Source organism: Scyliorhinus torazame, chromosome 11 (genome assembly GCF_047496885.1).
Source record: "Scyliorhinus torazame isolate Kashiwa2021f chromosome 11, sScyTor2.1, whole genome shotgun sequence".
NCBI classification, from domain to species: domain Eukaryota; kingdom Metazoa; phylum Chordata; class Chondrichthyes; order Carcharhiniformes; family Scyliorhinidae; genus Scyliorhinus; species Scyliorhinus torazame.
The window spans coordinates 139,678,252-139,696,882 of NC_092717.1; the positions used below are offsets into that span (position 1 = coordinate 139,678,252).

At 43.4% G+C, this 18,631-nt stretch overlaps 1 protein-coding gene across 5 annotated transcripts in view; it reads left to right on the forward strand.

The window, feature by feature from the left end:
* Positions 1-18,631, forward strand: part of prkdc (protein kinase, DNA-activated, catalytic subunit) — a 344,146-nt gene that overhangs the window by 144,750 nt on the left and 180,765 nt on the right. For 4 of the 5 annotated variants that reach the window (XM_072467802.1, XM_072467803.1, XM_072467800.1 and 1 more), the window contains 7 exons: positions 209-352; positions 1,403-1,522; positions 3,383-3,526; positions 7,669-7,820; positions 9,569-9,700; positions 15,210-15,315; positions 17,460-17,584. In XM_072467802.1, coding sequence (XP_072323903.1) covers positions 209-352; positions 1,403-1,522; positions 3,383-3,526; positions 7,669-7,820; positions 9,569-9,700; positions 15,210-15,315; positions 17,460-17,584 — 923 coding nt within the window. The remainder of the gene's footprint in view (positions 1-208; positions 353-1,402; positions 1,523-3,382; positions 3,527-7,668; positions 7,821-9,568; positions 9,701-15,209; positions 15,316-17,459; positions 17,585-18,631) is intronic. The other variant, XM_072467801.1, reaches the window with a different exon arrangement.

Here is an 18,631-nt window from a genome sequence, read left to right on the forward strand (position 1 = left end):
GGAATTTAATTTTACACATCCTGCAACAGGAACTGTGTTTGAGCACTGTCTTTACGCTGTCAGAAAAATTAAAAATGTGAATCGCCATTCACCGTGGCTTTCTGATTCATTTTTCATGCTTTATTTTTTTTTAAATTGATTTTAAACTGCAACCTAAAGGTTACCTTCAAAATAAGAACAGGCCGCTCGGCTTTCTTCTGTTTTCCAGCAGGAATGGACAGAGTCAAATGTCATGCAGAACGACATTGTGGAACTTGAGATGGATGAGATGAACCAGCATGAATGTATGGCGACCATGACTGCTTTAGTCAACCACATGCAGAAAATGAACATCACACCAAAAGTTGAGGAGGTTAGGAAGTCTATTCTTTTTAAGAATAAATTTAGAGTATCCAATTTTTTTTTCCAATTAAGGGGCAATTTGTGTGGCCAGTTCACCTAACCTGCACATCTTTTTGGGTTGGGGGGGTGAGACCCACACAGACACTGGGAGAATGTGCAAAGGAAATCAATTTTACTACAACTATGTAATTTACTGATTTCTGTGATGGACACATGCCCCTCAATAAAGTTTAAAGTAATATAGGTTTCTAAAAATGTTGAGGGAAAAATTAATTCACATAGAGCTACAATGTTCATTGATAAAATTGAAGAAACCCCCAGAGATATTGGCCTGCATGGAATCGACATAGTCGGCATCATGTTGCTCCAAACAAATGTGTGCACAAATAATTCCCTTTGTATATTTACGCAAGACTGTTTTAAACAGATCTAATTATCGAAATAAGGATAATTATGTTTGTGTGTTCATAGGGAGACAGATGTGGCTGCCCACATCTGTGTACAGGAAAATCCCACAGAGCAATGACCAGTATATACAAAAACAAAATTCTGTGGATGCTGGAAATCCAAAATAAAAACAGAAAATACTGGAAATAGTCAGCAGGTCAGGCCGCCTCTGTGGAAGGAAGCAGAGTCAACGTTTCAGGCCGATGCCCTTGCAACGGAACACAAAACATGTCTGACCGAAAATACTAACCCTGTTTCTCTCGCCACAGATGCAGGTTGACCTGTTGAGTACACCTATCATTTTCTGTTTTTCTGTATAAAGCCCGGTTAGCCTGTTTCTTTTTTTTTTTTTTGTAGTGTTGATTGAACAAGGTGAATTTGCTAGATTACCTCCCATCTCTTTTGGAACAGTGTTGTGGGATCCCTTATGGCCAGCTTCTCGATTTTGTGCTCGGGTTTCAGAAACCATAACCTTCTGACTCAGATGCAACTGTGCCAAACTTACAGATGGACAAACAATTTCATCATTATCTCATAGTTTTGTTAAAATGCCAAAATATTGATGTTTTGGATTCAATATCTAAGTGAATTCCTTGTAATCTTTTCCATACAGGGGCAGACCCCACATGAGCCTCCACCTTGGATGAAGTTTCTGCATGGAAAGTTGAGAAATTCTGCTACACCGTTAAATATCCGACTCTTCATTGCAAAGCTTATTGTTAACACTGAGGAGGTTCTAAGTTTATTAGCTTTTTTTAATATATCTGTTTCTCTGTGAAATCCTGTGATTCACTGACTGTGTTGAGATTTTCCTGTTTGATATCCTGGGCGCGATTCTCCGACCCCCGACCCCCCGCCCCCCCAAAACCGGGTCGGAGAAATACCGGGGGTTGGCGTGAATCCTGCCCCCCGCCGTGTCCCGAATTCTCCGCCACCAGAGATTCGGCGGGGGTGGGAACCGCGGCGGGGGCGGTTATCGCGCCGGTCGGTGGGCCCACCCCTGGCGATTCTCCGGCCCGCGATGGGCCGAAGTCCCGCCGCTGTCAACCCCTCCCGCCGGCGTGGATTAAACCACCTTTTGAACGGCGGGACAAGGCTCCGGGGTCCTGGGGGGGGAAGGGGCAGGGGGCTGCGCGCGGGACGATCTAGCCCCGGGGGTGCCCCCACGGTGGCCTGGCCCACTGATCCGCGGGTGGGCCTGTGCCGTGGGGGCACTCTTTTTTTTTTTTTTTTTTGTCCGCCTTAGCCATGGTCTTCACTATGGCGGAGGCGGAAGAGACCCCCTCCCCTGCACATGCGCGGGGATGACGTCGGCAGCCGCTGAAGCTCCCGCGCATGCGTCGCCCGGCGAAGACCTTTCGGCGCCGGCTGGCGTGGCGCCAAATGCCTTTCCATCCAGCCGGCGGAGCGGAAACACTCCGGCGCGGGCCTAGCCCCTCAAGGCGAGGGCTTGGCCCCTAAAGATGCGGAGACGTCCGCACCTTTTGGGGCGGCCCGACGCCGGAGTGGATCCCGCCACTCCATTACGTCTGAACCCCCTGCCCCGCCGGGTAGGGGAGAATCGCGCCCCCTGATTGTCGGGTTGGGTGGACAAGATAACTCCAAATTTTTGCCTATACCAATGCGCAACTGGCCAGTAAAATGATTTGCCGAGTTGACTTTCCTTCCCTCAGGTATTGCATTTCCCTTCACTCCTGCAGGGCCCCATCCAACTTTTGCTCCGAATACCTGCGAACACTCCGAACTCAAACAAATCACCGCAATGATTCTTGCGTTCTAATACCATATCACAAAAAGCTGGTGTGTACACTATTGGCCCTGAAACATCAGATTTTGGGTTAATTTTCTACTAGTTAATTGTAGAATTCCTGTAAGAACATGCAAATTGATCAAATGTATCTTTATGCACATACTGTCCACACAGTTTTGATGGAGAAATGCTACTGCTGACCTATTGTGAATGGAATGATCCTCGATCACCTATATAATTAAAATCACACATTGATGCAGTATGTTGTCAATTTTGTCATTATAAATTCCAGTTTCCATGTTTATAATAGAAACTGCCTCTCAAAGCATATCTTGCTGTAATTACATCCTCACTGTGCCATCAACTTAGGGTTGGCAATACAATTCTAATTCCACAAGGCAGATGTAAGCAAAATATATTCTCTTTTCACAAGCTCATGACATAGAATAGAAGGAGGCCATTCGGCCCAGCGAGTCTGCACTGGACCTCTGAAAGAGCACCCCGTCCCCTGAACCCAGTAACCCCACCTAACCTTTTGAACACTAGGAACAATTCAGCTTTCAGCATGGCCAATCCACCTAATCTGTATATCTTTGGACTGTGGGAGGAAACCGGAGCATCCAGAGGAAACCCATGCAGACACGGGGAGAGGATAAATCTAATTCTCGAGTATGGACCTAGAAGCCTAACCTATTTAGCAAAATGTTCTGTTACTCTATATATTAATGATTTCAATACACATAATTTATGATATACAAGATTAGTTTCAATAATTATAGTTCTGGCCTGAAAGAGCTCATCTGAATCTTTTTGAGCTGATGATTAAATCTTATTGCTTTGTAGATTTTCCAGCCATATGCCCAGCAATGGTTGGGGCCCCTGCTGCAGTTCGTGGTTTCTGGCAACAACGGAGGTGATGGCATTCACTACATGGTGGTAGAAATTGTAGTTACAGTTCTATCTTGGACAAGTGTGGCCACCCCAAAGGTACAGAATATCTTTCATGGATCTGTTGCATAATATTTGTGTTGAGACCTTTTGGTGTTCATATCATTGACTTCAGGAATATTAAATTGTAATTTCCTGCTGTATGTTCTTGGCTGCAATTTGTTTAGATCCCTTCTGTCAAGGGATCATACTTTTGGTTCTATCAAGCAAGGTTTTTGGGGAGGAATAAAGAAATGTGCATTCAATTATGATTTCCTAATGTCATGCTCCGTTAATGGAGTGTATACATTGATACATAGAAGATAGGAGCAGGAGGGGGCCTTTTGGCCCTTCGAACCTTCTCCACCATTTACCAGGATCATGGCTAATCATCCAACTCAAGAGCCTAATCCTGCTTTCTCCCCATAACTTTGATCCCATTCATCACAAGTGCTATATCTAGCCACCCCTTGAATACATTCAATGTTTTAGCATCAACTACTTCCTGTGGTAATATACCAATAAGGTGATCTAACTCAACATTTTGTGAATAAAAGTGCAAACGGCCAAATACCTCCCCCTGTGCCGTAACTCCTATTATTTAAGTGCCTCTGTAAAAATTCATTAAAATTTACACCCCGTACAAATCAACAGAATGAATTAAATTTTCAAAGCTGTATATATTTGTAATGGTATTTATCCCTATACATCCCTATTCCCACATTCTTTTTTTTTTGTGGTTTCATGGGCCACACAATAACTACATCTGTAAATTCAAGAGTGCATGGATTCACCAGTCACTGCAAGGTCCAATGCAGCAACCTGGTATGGAAACATCTTGTCCTGATCTTTGCCCTAGCAATACCTAGCTAACAACAGCAACAACAATGTTTAACTCCCTTTCTCTCTTCCCAGATGCTTCCAGACCTTTTCAGTATTTACAGCACTTTCTGTTTGCATTTCAGCTTTACAGCATCCACAGATTTTGTTTTTGTTATAGTTGTCGATGCAAATTGGGTTACTGGCAGCAAGAGTTTTGGACAAGCTCAAGTTTACAAAAAGGTGCAAGTTGGGAGACCAGCTACAAGAATAATAGAATAGTTGTGTCTAGAGGGAACAAAAGCCTGGGTGAGGGTTTCGGAAGGCGATGAGCTACGGCCGAGACTGGTAACTTCGGTCAGTTCTAGAGCATTCTTGGTGATAGTGAGCAATAATAGTGAGGATGGATTCCCAAGTGTGTCAGAACTACCACAAGGACTGCGAGGATGCTGTTAACAAGCAGATCGACTTGCTGTTGTATTCCTCCTATGTTTACCTCTCCATGTCCTCTTACTTTGACCGGGATGATGTTGCCTTGCGTCACTTTGCTGAGTACTTCAAGGAGCAGCCACATGAGGAACGGGAACACGCGGAGAAACTGATGTAATTCCAGAATAAACTTGGAGGCCTGATCATCCCGGAGGATGTCAAGTAACCAGAGCAGGATGAGTGGAGAAATGGTCTGGAGGCAATGCAAAGAGCTCTGCAGATGAAGAAGAATGTGAACCAGAGTCTGCTGGATCTGCACAAACTCTCCTCTGGGAACATTGACCCTCATCTTTGTGACTTCCTGGAGGCTTACTACTTGGATGAACAAGTGACGATGATCAAGAAGCTCAGCGATCACATCGCCAACCTGAAGAGACTGGGAGCCCCTGAGAATGTCACAGGAGAGTACCTGATTGACAATCTCACCCTGGGGGAGAGTGACTGAATTGACTACAGGAAGAAGCTTATTGTGTTTAGTATCATATTTGTATAATCTGCCAGTTTGATGTTGTACAAAGAGCTGTTGAACCAGGGCTCCATTATGGAAATGTACAAACTATAAATAAATGCTTCAAAATAGGAAAAATAAAAAGCTGGTAACTTAGAGCTTTGAATTGGCAGATGGGAATGGAGAGCATATGGGATGTGAAACTCGGCTCATGGTTAATTGAGTGCCAGGTTTGCAAACTGTCTGCTGAAGGTTCAGACAATGGTGAAGGAGAGGGATAGAGTAGTTGTATAGGAAACACAGTTTGAGGTGGTGGACTAAAATCGGTGGCAGTGATCTTCCCTATATTTAGTCGAAGGAAATTTATCGTCACCCAGAACTAGATGTTGGACAAGCAAAGAACAAATCAGAGGGAGTGGAGGGGTCAGGAGGTAGTGGTGAGGTAGAGATGGGTGCCGTCAGAGTAAACATGTAACATTAGGAGTTCAGTGGAGTGGAGAATTGAAACTGTCGCATCGTTTCATGCTACGATATGATGACGCACAGTTATGCAATATTCAGAAATATGGTTACTGAAGGAAGTAGCAATGTCATTTAAAATTATTATATAAAAATACAAAATAAATAAATAAATCTTTATTGTCGCAAGTAGGCTTACATTAACACTGCAATAAAGTTACTGTGAAAAGCCCCTGGTCACCACATTCTGGCGCCTGTTCGGGTACACAGAGGGAGAATTCAGAATTCTCAGCTTGTACGGGAATTGAACCCGCGCTGCTGGTCTTGTTCTGCATCACAAACCAGCTGTCTAGCCCACTGAGCTTGTATGAATGAAGGAATAGCATTTGGAATTGTAAAGTGGGAAATGCCAAGGAAATCTGGTGAGGGTGTGTTGAACACCTCGAGTTGCTGTCTGCTTTGGTGGTCTTTTACTGTTTTGACAAATTGCTGTTTTTGTATCAATACAAATTGATTTCCTACGCAAATCTTGGGTAGAAAATGATATAAATGTTATGCAAAATGTTTTAATACAACTCCGGGGTCAGATTGTTAATCTGATTCCTGAATGCACCGAAGCCAATTAGTCTGAGATCATGGCAGGGAGATAGTGATCCATTGACAGTACAGGAACAGGGGTAATATAGCTCCCAAGTGTGGCTTGGAGGGGAACTTGCAGCTGCTGGTGTTCCATGTATCTGTTGCCCTTGTCCTTTGAGATGGTAGAGTTTGCAGGTTTGGAAAGTGGAAAGAATCTTGGTGAATTGCTGCAGTGCATCGTGTATGACACATACTGCTGCAAACTGATAGGTGGACTGAATGTTAAGGCGGGTGGATGGGGTGCCGATCAAGTGGGCAGCTTTGCTCTGGAAACCTTCAAGTCCAGCTCCCGAACTAGAAACTTATCAGAGCTATGATTATGTCTGGCAGATGATGTGTATGTGAACTTTCAAAAGGCGATTAATAAATTGCATTGAATTCTTGTAGTATTAATGAGACAGTGAATGATACCCTGGATATAAAATTGGCTAAGGGATAGAAAGCTGAGTAGTTGGTTTACAGACTGAAGAAAGTGTGCAGTGGTGTCTATCACCTTGAGGTTGGTATTTGATATATTGGAAATAGGGGGCTTAATTTTGATGTTTATGGATGACATCAGAGTCAGAAATGCAGTAAACAATTTGGAGGATAGTAATGAACTTCTGGAGGACATAGAGACTGCTGAAATGGGCAGATGCATGGCAGATGTCAAGTGATGCATTTTGGAAGGACTAATGAGGAGAGGCTATAAATAGTACAATTTTACTATTGCAGGAACCGAACAGACCAAAAGCATTCTTTGCTTTATGAGTAGAGACATAGAGTACAAAAGCCAGAATGTAATGCCAAATGTTTTAAAGTACTCCAGTTGAAGTGTTGTGTGCACACTTTAGGATGGATATCAAGGCTTTGAAGAGGGTACGGAGGAGATTTACCAACATAGTGCTGGGGATGATGGATTTCAGTTACATGAGAAAGCTTAAGAGCAGAGGGAAATTTAGGAGGCGTTCAAAATTATGAAGGATTTTGACAGAGAAAATAAGAAGAAACTTTTTTCACTGCAGGATGATTGATAACCAGAGAATACACGTTTGTGATAATCTGCAAAAACTCAGGGTAGAAATGAGAGGCTATAGTGCAGAGCGAGTTCTGACCTGGAATGCACTGCCTTAAAGAGTGGTGGAAACAGATTCAGTCGTAACTTTCAAAGAGGAATTGTGTGTATATATTTGAAAAGGATAGAAATGCAGAGCTATGGGGAAGGAACAGGGGAGCAGGATTCGTTGGATAGTCCTTAAAAAGAGCTGACACGGACACAATGGACCAAATGGCTTGCTGTGCTGTATGCTCTGATGATAAGAGAAGTACGGCCTGAGATTAAGTTCCGTTAATTCTTGATTATTGTTAGGGAAATCCGACTAATGAGATCCTGGCAGATCGCCTCCTGGCATTCCTGATGAAGAATTCCTTTCATGAGAAGAGGGCGGTGTTCAGGCACAACCTGGAAATTATTAAGACGGTTGTTGAATGCTGGAAGGATTGCCTGTCTATCCCTTACAGGTGAGTAATCGGTTTTGCCTCAGATTGTCCATTGGCATTACTAATACGTTTGCAAATCCAAGAGGTGTGATGCTGCCTGGTAATTAGACTACAATAAAACAGGCGGAGAAGGTTTTGGCAAAAGAAGAGTTTCAGCCAGAAGCCATGATTTATGCTTGAAGCAACAATTTTTTAAAAATCTAACATTTATGTTAAGCCTTTTACAGCCTCAAAACATTCCAAATGGCTTTATAACTACTTAAAGACTTTTAATGCATGGTAACTGTTTTAATGTAAGAAAAGCGATATTTGCACAAAGCAAGGTCCCATAAACAAAATCTGTTTTGTGATGCTGGTCAGAGCCAGGGGTAACTCACTTTTTTGAAAATCGTGCAATGGGATCTTTATTGCCTACCTGGTAAGGGCAGATGTGGACTAGCATTCCATCTGAAAGATGGCACCTGAAAACGTGGAGCAGTCCCTCATTTGCTGCACTAGAGTATCACTAGATTTATGCACAAGTCACTGTACTGGGACTTGAACACATGACCTTCTGACTCAGAAGTGATGATGTTACATTGAGCTATGGCTGACACTTTATTTATAGGGAGGAAGCATAAAAAATTTGTGGCACAGAGGGAGGCTGTTCGGTGCATAATGTTTGTGCTAGCCAAAAAGCAGCTATCCAGCCTAATCTCTCTTTCCAATTCTTGATCTGTAGTGTTGGTAACAACATCTTCTGTGCATATCCAAGTGTTTTAAAAAAAAAAATGATGTGGGTTTTCACCTCTACCACCCTTTCAGGTATCCAGATCCTCTTTTCCCATCTAATCTTCCTGCCAGCTAGCTTAGGTCTATCCCTGCTGACTATTGACCTCTCTGCTAATGGGAATTTAACATATTCTATTCTTTAGCTAGGCTCGAATATACCTCACATAATTCTGCCTATGGACTCCTCTGTTCCAAAGAAAACAATCCCAACCTTTCCTCACAGCTAAAATTCTCCATTCCAGGGGACATTCTCGTAGAAAAAACTTAATTGGAAGGTTAAGGCATTTTGGAGGTCTAATACAGGTAGGGGATATACAGTGAATGACAGAATCCTCAAGAGTATTGACAGTCAGAGAGATCTAGGTGTACAGTACACAGGTGGAGAAGGTAGTCAAGAAGGCATACAGCGTGCTTGCCTTCATTGGCCAGGGCACCGAGTATAAAAATTGGCAAGTCATATTGCAGCTGTATAGAACCTTAGAGGTCTCCAAAATTATGAGGGGCATAGATAGAGTGGATAGTCAGAGGCTTTTTCCCAGGGTAGAGGGGTCAATTACTAGGAGGCATAGGTTTAAGGTGCGAGGGGCAAGATTTAGAGGAGATGTACGAGGCAAGTTTTTTTACACCGAGGGTAGTGGGTGCCTGGAACTCGCTGCTGGGGTAGGTGATGGAAGCAGGGATGATAGTGACGTTTAAGGGGCATCTTGACAAATACATGAATAGGATGGAAATAGAGGGATACGGACCCCGGAAGTGTAAAAGATTTTAGTTTAGACGGGCAACATGGTCGGCGCAGGCTTGGAGGGCCGAAGGGCCTGTTCCTGTGCTGTACTTTGCTTTGTTCTTTTGGATAAGATAATAGTAAAAGGGAAAAAATGTTGCGTTATACAATGTACAACATTGTAGCAACTGCTGTTAGATTAAATACGTAAAAGATCTTTGTTACTGTCATGCATGTTTTATCTTAACATTTGAAAATGTTATTGTCAATTGTGCAGCTTGATCTTTGAACGATTTGCTGGAAGGGATCCGAATACCAAAGACAACTCTGTGGGCATCCAGTTACTTGGGATAGTCCTTGCCAATAACTTGCCTCCATATGAGCCTACATGTGCAATTGACAGTGAAAGGTAAGATTAAAAAGTATTTGCTAATATTAACAGGAAAAACTTGAGGATTCTGAAACTGCAAATCAAATTTCCATGATTTCCAGAACTGGAGTTTCATGAATCTAAAATTGTAATAAAAATAGAATGAAACCGTGCTTAGTAATGAAATTCTGTGGCATTGTGCCGTTAGTGTATACATTGTAAGCACATGTTTATATAGAGACAACATTGCGCATCACATGTTGAGTGAAATTTCAATCTGCAGCGTTGTTGCTATGTATTAAATTAAGAAACTATTCAACTTGAACATCTATAGTCATTTTGCACTGTTCAAGTGGCACATCAACCACCCATTGGACTCGATGTACAGTTACTTCTGATTCCACACTCGATAGAACAGACAACTCTGGGAAGAATGAGAAGAATTTATGATTAAAATAACAACCACATATTCAAATAGACTTTGGATACTTGGGGCCTGAATTTCTCGGAGTGAAAAATGGAAACATGGTAATCATCTCTGAAATTTAATAACCAATTAGCAAAAGTGCAGAAGAGAAAAGATTTTACTTTTAAGAATAAAACACAATCAGTGGGCTATTAATTTTTGAAAAAAACAAGCTGCTTTTCATTTTGTTAAGAATCCTTCTTTCTATTTCACCTGTTATCAGTAGGAATGAGAATGGAATGTATCAAGTGAGCCCTTTTCATAGAAGTAAAATTGCTTTCAGTGCGGGTAATGATGCAGAATGTCTATAAACTTGTAAATTTAAAAAATATATCTTTTCACTGGATGTAAGCATCGCTGGCTAGGCAGGCATTTATTGCCCGCCCCTAATTTCACAGTAATTGGTGCTACATTCAGAGTTCACTTATAAAAGACTTATAAAATTCTAACAGGACTAGGCAGGGTAAATGCAGGGAAGATGTTACCAATGATGGGTTGTCCAGAACCAGGGATCGCAGCCTGGGGATTCAAGGTAAACCATTTCGGACAAAGATAAGGAGACATTTCTTTACACAGAGTGGTGAACCTGTGGAATTCATCACCACAGGAAGTAGTTGATGTTAAAACGTTGAATATATTCAAGAGACGGCTGGATATGGGATCAAAGGCTATGGGGAGAAAGCAGGATTAGGCTATTGAGTTGGATGATCAGCCATGATCGTGATGAATGGCGGAGCAGGTTTGAAGGGCCAAAAGGCCTCCTCCTGCTCCTATCTTCTATGTATCCATGTAAATGGGTCTCTTGAGCGTTCCAGTGCCAAAACAGCGATCTTTTAATCTGCTGAACTAATCGTCTCTGGTTATTGAAAACTAAAGAAGGTGATGGTGATCCACCTTGAACCACTTCAGTCTATGTGATGTAGGTACAGCCACAGTGCTGTTAGGGAGTTTCTGTATTTTGACCCATCGACAGTGAAGGAATGTCATAGTGAAGGTAATATAGTCCCAAGCCAGTAATTTGCAGGTGGTAGTGTTCCCATGTGTCTGCTGTCCTTGGAAGGTGCTGTCGAAGGAGGCTTGGCGAATTGATGCAGCACATCGTGTCGATGATGCACTTTGTGCATTGGTGGCGGATGGAATCAATGTTTAAGGTGGTGAATGGGAGACTGATCAAGGAGTGTACTTGCTCCTGGATGATGTTGAGCTTGAATGTTGTTGTGGTGCACTCATCCTTATAGATTTGGAAACAGATTTGGAGGAGTCTGGAGGTGAGATACTTGCTGCAGAATTCCCGGCCTCTGACTTCCTCTTGCAGCTACAGTATTTATATGGCTGATCCAGTTCAATTTCTGGCCAATGATAAACTCCAGGATGTTGATAATGGGGCATTCAACAGTGGTATACTGTTGAATGTCATAGGGAGATGATTAACTTCTCTCTTGTTAGCGATGGATCATAGCATGGCCATTGTGTGGTGTGAATTTTAACTTACAACCTACCTGGCAAGACAGACCTTGGTCCATGTTGTATCTGAGAAGTTGCAAATGGTACTAAATGCTGTGCAATCTTCCGCGACCATCCCACTTCTGACCTTATGATGGCCATTGATGGAGCAGCTGATGAAGATGCTTGGGTCGAGGACAATACCCCGAGGAGGTCAGGGACTGCAACAAAATCTTCATGCTGAGATGATTGGCCTACAACAGCCACAACCATCTTCCTTTGTGCTGAGAGAGAATCCAACAATTCCTTTGATTCCCATTGACTCAATTTTTACTAGGGCACCTTGATACCATACGGTCAAGTACTGCCTTGATGTCAAGGGAATTACTTTCACCTCCCCTCTGCAATTCAGCTATTTTGCCCAAGTTTGGACGAAGACCCCAATGAGGTTGGGAGCAGAGTGGCCCTGGTGGAACCTAAACTGAGCAATGGGTTAAGTGGAATATTGTTCAGTAAGTGCCACGTGACAGGATTATCAAGACAAACCCCCATCCCTTTTCTGATTATTGAAAATAGACTGATGGGGTGATAATTGGCCAGATTGGATTTGTCCTCCTCTTTGTGTAGAGGACAGACCTGGACAATTTTCCACCTTGTTGGGTAGATGCCGGTGTTGTAGCTGCACTGGAATAACTTGTCTAAGGCTGTAGCCAGTTATGGAGCATAAGTCTTCAATGCAACCAGGAAACCTTTCGGCACCCATAGGGCGCGATTCTCTACTCCCACGCCGGTTGGGAGAATTGCCTGGGCCGCCGAAATTTCCAGGGACGCCGGTCCGACGCCCTCCCGCGATTCTCCCAAGCGGCGGGAATGGGCCGGTCGAGTTTCGCAGGCCGGAGAATCGCCGGAGATACCCAAAATGGCGATTCTCCGGCACCCCCGCGATTCTGAGGCCCGGACGGGCCGAGCGGCCAGGCCAAAACGGCGGGTTCTCCCTGGCGCCGTCCACACCTGGTCGCTACAGTCGTGGGTGGTGTGTGAACGCTGGGGGGGCGGCCTGTGGGGGGGGGCGAGGGGGGATCCTGCCCCGGGCTTCACCTTGAATGTGGGGTGGCCCGCGATCGGTGCCCACCGATCGTCGGGCCGTCCTCTCTGAAGGAGGACCTCCTTCCTTCCGCGGCCCCGCAAGATCCGTCCCCCATCTTCTTGCGGGGCGGATTTGGACAGGACGGCAACCGCGCATGCGTCCGTTATGCGGTGCCGGCCGCGTCATCTATTCGGCGCCGCTTTTACGCGGGCGACAAGGCCTGGCGCGGGTAGATGACACGGCCCCCATACTGGCCCATTGTCAGGGCCTGAATCGGTCGGGACCGGGGCCGTTCCGCGCTGTCGTGAACCTCGACGGCGTTCACGACGGCACGGCCACTTCGGCGTGGGGGTGGAGACTCGCGCCCATAGTCTTTGATATGTCCAGTCCTTTCACCTGTTTTTTGACAGCACTTGGAGTGAATTGAATTGTTTGAAGACTGGCATCTATGATGATGGAAACACCAAGAACAGGTGGTGATTAATCATTCATTTGGCACTTCTGGCTGTAGATGGTCGAAAATGTTTCATCCTGTCTTTTGCACTGGCATGCTGGGCTTCCCCATCATTGGGAATGAGGATTTTTCTTGAGCTATCTCCTCCAAATAGTTAATTGTCCACCACCATTCACGACTGGATGTGGCAGGACTACAGCACTTTGAACTGATTGTTGATTATGGGATCACTTACTGTCTATAGCATGCAGCCTCATTTTAGGTGCGCTTAATCTTGTTCCTGGCATGCTCTCCTGCACTTCTCATTGAATCAGGATTGGTCCCACAGCTTAATGGTAACGGTAGAGCGAGGGATGTGCCAGACCTAAAGATTATAGATTAATGGAATACAATTCTGCTGCTGATAGTCCATAGCACCTTATGGATGCTCAGTTTTCGAGCTACTAGTCTTGTTTTGAATCTATCCCATTCAGTATGGTGGTCGTGCCACACAAGATGATAAACAGTATCTTCAGTATGAAAGTAGCACATTCATTCCACAAGGACTGTGGTGGTCACTCCCACCAACACCGCCATGGATAGATGTATTTGCGGCAGCTAAATTGGTGGTAACGAGGTCAAGTAAGTTCTTGGTTCTCTCACCACCTGTCATAGGACCAGTCTAACTGGTATGTCCTTCAAGACTCAGCCAGCTCAGTCAGTATATGTATCTGAACCTGGACCGTTACTCCCAGCTTCCCGACTCACTGCAGAATGTGTGATGTTTCTACAAGTGCTTCCCAAATTAGCAAGGATAATAAAATAGGGGAGATGGTGGCATAGGAGAGATGATAGCATAGTGACATTAGTCACAAGACTGGTGACCCAGAGACCCAGGCTAATGCCTCGGGGCTATGGGTTGAAAATCCCACGACAGCTAGAGGAATTTAAATTCAATTACCAAAAGAATCTGGAATTGAAAGCTAGACTCTGTAATGATGACCATGAAAATATCATCAATTGTCATAAAAACCTATTGTTTCACTAATGTCCTTTTGGGGAAGAAAATCTGCCACCCTTACTTGGTCTGCCCTACATGTCACTCCAGACCCACAGCAATGTGGTTGGCTCTCAACTACCCTCTGAAATAGCTCAGCAAACTACTTGGTTAAGGGCAATTTGGGACAATCGACAAATGCTGGCCTTGTCGGTGATGCCCATATCCCAGAAAGAGTAAAGAAAAAATATCCACCCGTTGGAAATTGGGCAGGCCCAGGTTAGCTGCCTGCATTATACCCTGCCCAATTTTAGTTTCCATCGAAGGGAGTAACCCTCGCACTGAGTTAGATTACAGTAATCCTAAATGCTCTGCACAGTTTCGTTCATCCAAACAGACTGAAAGGAATCTTAATATTAGGGTTACTCTGGCATGGGTGGTGGGGGACGTAGTTTTAAAAAAAAAAAAAAAAAAAAAATTTAGAGTACCCAATTCATTTTTTCCAATTAAGGGGCAACTCAATGTGGCCAATCCACCTATCCTGCACATCTTTGGGTTGTCGGAGCGAAACCCACGCAAACACGGGGAGAATGTGCAAACTCCACGCGGACAGTGACCCAGAGCTGGGATCGAACCTGGGACCTCAGCACCGTGAGGCAGCAATGCTAACCGCTGCGCTACAATGCTGCCCTGTGGTATAGTTTGACAGTTGTTCAGGCATACACATCTGCCATAAGGGGACTCGATGAAGACTCCCCAAGTTTGCACAAAACATAGGCCGGGATCTTCCGGTCCCACTGAAAGTCAATGGGCTTTTGGCGGGTCCCACTGCACCCCCTGGGATCAGGCCCAGTCTCTTTTTTTATTCAAAATGTGTGAAGGTTGTTATATTAGGAAAATATTATTTAGGAAATGAAAGAAAAATGTTTTTGTTGATCTGCAATAAATAAATAGTTCCAGTCTTTTTTTCAATCAAAATGCGTGAAAGTTGTTATATTATGTTACTATACCTGTATAGTGTTTCCTTTATTCTAGATACTGTATTGAATGACAGCAATTTGTACTTAATTATTTAAAACTTGTATGAGCAGATTGTCTTAATGCATATTTTTTTTCTGTCAGATACTTTCAAAGATTGGTGCAAAACATTTCCTTAACACGATATAAGGAGGTGTATGTAGCTGCTGCAGAGGTCCTTGGACTGGTCCTGCAATACTTAGCAGAAAATGTGAGCAACCTTATTTAAAAAAATTTTTTTTTTAAAATTTGATGCAACTTCTTTGTTTTTGGTAGACTTTTTCTTGGCAGTCTTTTGAGTGTATATTGACTTTCTGCCTTATGAGTCACATGGTGGGGTGTGCGGGAGCGCAGCAGATGTGGATACAGTTATTGTTGAACATGAACTTTTTCCTCGTTTAAGGAATTCATGACCCTCCCTCTTTAGTTTCCTATACCAGATATCATTCCTCAATGAGGATAGGGAGGGGTCTTTCTCCGATGTCAGCCAGCATTATTTTTCTATTCTAACTGTGCACAAGATTGGAGCAATAGGACTTTTCTTTGAAGTTTTAACCTTGCCTCTTATCATGTAGTGATGCAGGTAAATCATAATGTCACTGTTTGGGGAACTGTTGTCATCAGCCAATATCTGATGTATCACAGCATGATGTTTCAACTATGCAGCCATTTTATTCCAAATGTAAATTTATAAATATGAAGATTGGAGAGCGAGTTTGACACTTTTCCTCTTGCTAAATTGAGTTCTTTGCATCTCGTATTGACAAAGCATCGAATTGCACTTTGTAGAAGTGTCAGGAGAGGTCCCCAATGCTTTGCCGCCTCCAGGAGAATTACCTGGGGTGGGCTGGGAACAACATTGGCACCCCGCTCCATGGAGGTGGGCAGCTAATTAGGTCAAATATGGCCCGACGTTTGGGCTATTTTCCAAAGGCAGTGGCAGTTTCCTGCTGGTGGACCCCCCCCCCCGCCCCCCCCCCAACCGCCGCCACGACCACGACCAAAGAAACCTCTCCACAATGATGAATAATGGAGATTTCACTGTAGTTCTGATGTGTGACATTACTTTTTTTAAACCAGTTTGAACTATTATACTCCGTAGGATTGCAGTGTTATTATGGAACTCTATTTAGCATTTAACAATCTAAGGCTTCAAAATATCAGATTATGCTTCCACTATTGTAGCTTACTCCTTATGATGGTGTTATCTGCATGGTTTCCTTGGATTAAACAGAGTATTTTATTATCTCATTAATATTTTGGGCTGAATTTGGAGTTCAAGTCAGGAGGCGAGCATAAATCTCCATCACCCAGAAGACAAAAAAGTACAATAACGCAAATATGCTTGTGCATAGTCTAATCTTAATTTAACAACAGAACCTCGGTATAACTCTCAAGTTCTGTGTTCTGCCTGGCAGGAGACCAGATGGACAGATTGGCTGGATGGGAAAATCATTGGGAAAAGCATCAAATGAGAGTGGGGAGAAATGTTTGAGCCTGAGGGGCGGAAAGGGTGGTCGTTATGGAAAGAAGAGAGGTCAGATATCAGGACATGAGGGAGGTCAGTAGTCGCAGAGGTGGGGAAAGAGAGACTGCAATTTGCAGAAGGGAGACTGAAGGCTTCTATTGTTGGGAAAGGAGGGGATGAGTGGGGCAGAAGTATCCCTGCTCATCCTAGCCTACAAGGAGTGCTGTAAACAGTCCTTATCTTCCTGAGCTGGGAACTCCTACTTCCCTTTTTATGGAAAGTTTCCTGAGCATTGGGAAACCTGCATGTTAACAGTTAAAATTAAATCCAACTGCTTGTGGCACTGCGGGAACCTAATATAATTAAATGTCCCGCATCTCTAGGTTGTGACACTTGCATACCTGAGCGTGCAGCCACGAAAGTGCAGACATATTTTTCTTTTAAATCCGCAATCTCTTCCATCCATCGTGGTCACAATTTTGTCGAGGCCTATGTATAACTTTGAGTAAAATAATTAACTTTTGAGTAAAGATAGCAATCCCGCTCAAAGTTTTGAATACTATTTACAGAACCCATCAGCATTTATAATCCAGAAGCATTAGGAAGTTAAGGAAAAGAGGTTAAGGAAAGACCTGTCTTCAGTAGCCACCCAAGCAGATTAAATAACTCCGCTCTAGCCTCAAAACCCCCCAATGATCCTAGCTAAACATGTCCATTAAGTCAGCTGACAAGTACAAGTTCTGAAGAAAAGTTGTCGATCTTCTTGCTTTGCTGCTAAAATAACTTCATTTTATCCATTATTGCAGCAAAGTAATGTAATTCTTCTGATCTTTGCCCAGCTGTTGGTGTATAATGTTAAATATTACAGCCACATTTTTATTTTGCAGCAAATGGATGATGCGATTCATGATTTAGTTGTTAAGGAATTACAGCAACTTCGCAACACAAAGGAGGACAAGTTTATTGTGTGTTTGAATAAGATTGTCAAGCATTTCCCACCTTTTGCTGACAGGTAATGAGTTGAAATTTGTACTGCATCCTGAAAAAACATAACTTTACAGTACGCTCCTACTATGCTGATTGAAAAGATCCGGTACAACAACTGATTTTTGGAGCCAGTTTAATTTATATTGTACATTGAGTCAGTAGGGTTGAATACTGAACCAGGTTCTGAACTGAGTCCCCTCGGGCTAATTTAGGCCAATTGAAACATTTTGGTTTCACACTATCTTTTCCTTTTTAAATATTTTATTGCTTCTGGTATATTGGGGGTGGGTTAACGATTACTGAAGGCAGGTGGAGATTTTCCGGCCGTTCTCACCAGCGGGATCTCTGGCCCCACCATGGCGAACCCCCACTGTGGGTTTCCTGGTGACCGGGGGAGAATTCAATGGAAAATCCCATTGACAGCAGCAGGATCAGAAGATCCCAATGACTGGCCACCAAGAAACACGCCATGGGAGTGTGTGGAAAATCCCCGCGTTTGTTTCTATTGCCTTTTCACATTTAGGTGAATTTTGCGTCAATTAAACTGAAAAGCGAGTAAGAAGTTTTCTACTTCTGAGTCCCAATGTCCATATGAAGTATTCCCAGGTAAAAGCACAAGAGAATGTGAAGTATAGTTCCCTTTAAACTTACTTATTTATACCAGTAATTCTTCTCTAACTGAGATTGCTGCTTACAATTGCAGAACCGCCAGAAATTTGTGGAGTCCTCTAAAATTTCATTCATGTACGAGCATTAGCCCTGTTGTGCTGAAGCCTGAGACAATGAACCCACAACCCCATCTGACCCAGAAGATAAAGTGAACTGAGCCACAGCTAAACATTACATTGGCGGTGGACCTTCAATGATCTCTTGACTGTAACTTTCAGGAACGGTTTCAATAAATTAACAATTGCAAGATGCTGTAAAATGTACAATTGTTTTTAAATCATCAGTCCATTAGCGGAGCTTAAATTAAAATAGAGCCTCAGCGTGATGTTGATTTCTACTTGCTGTTTGGCGCTCACTTAATGAGGGTTACACATGGGCATTGATGGTATGCAAGCCCCTGGTA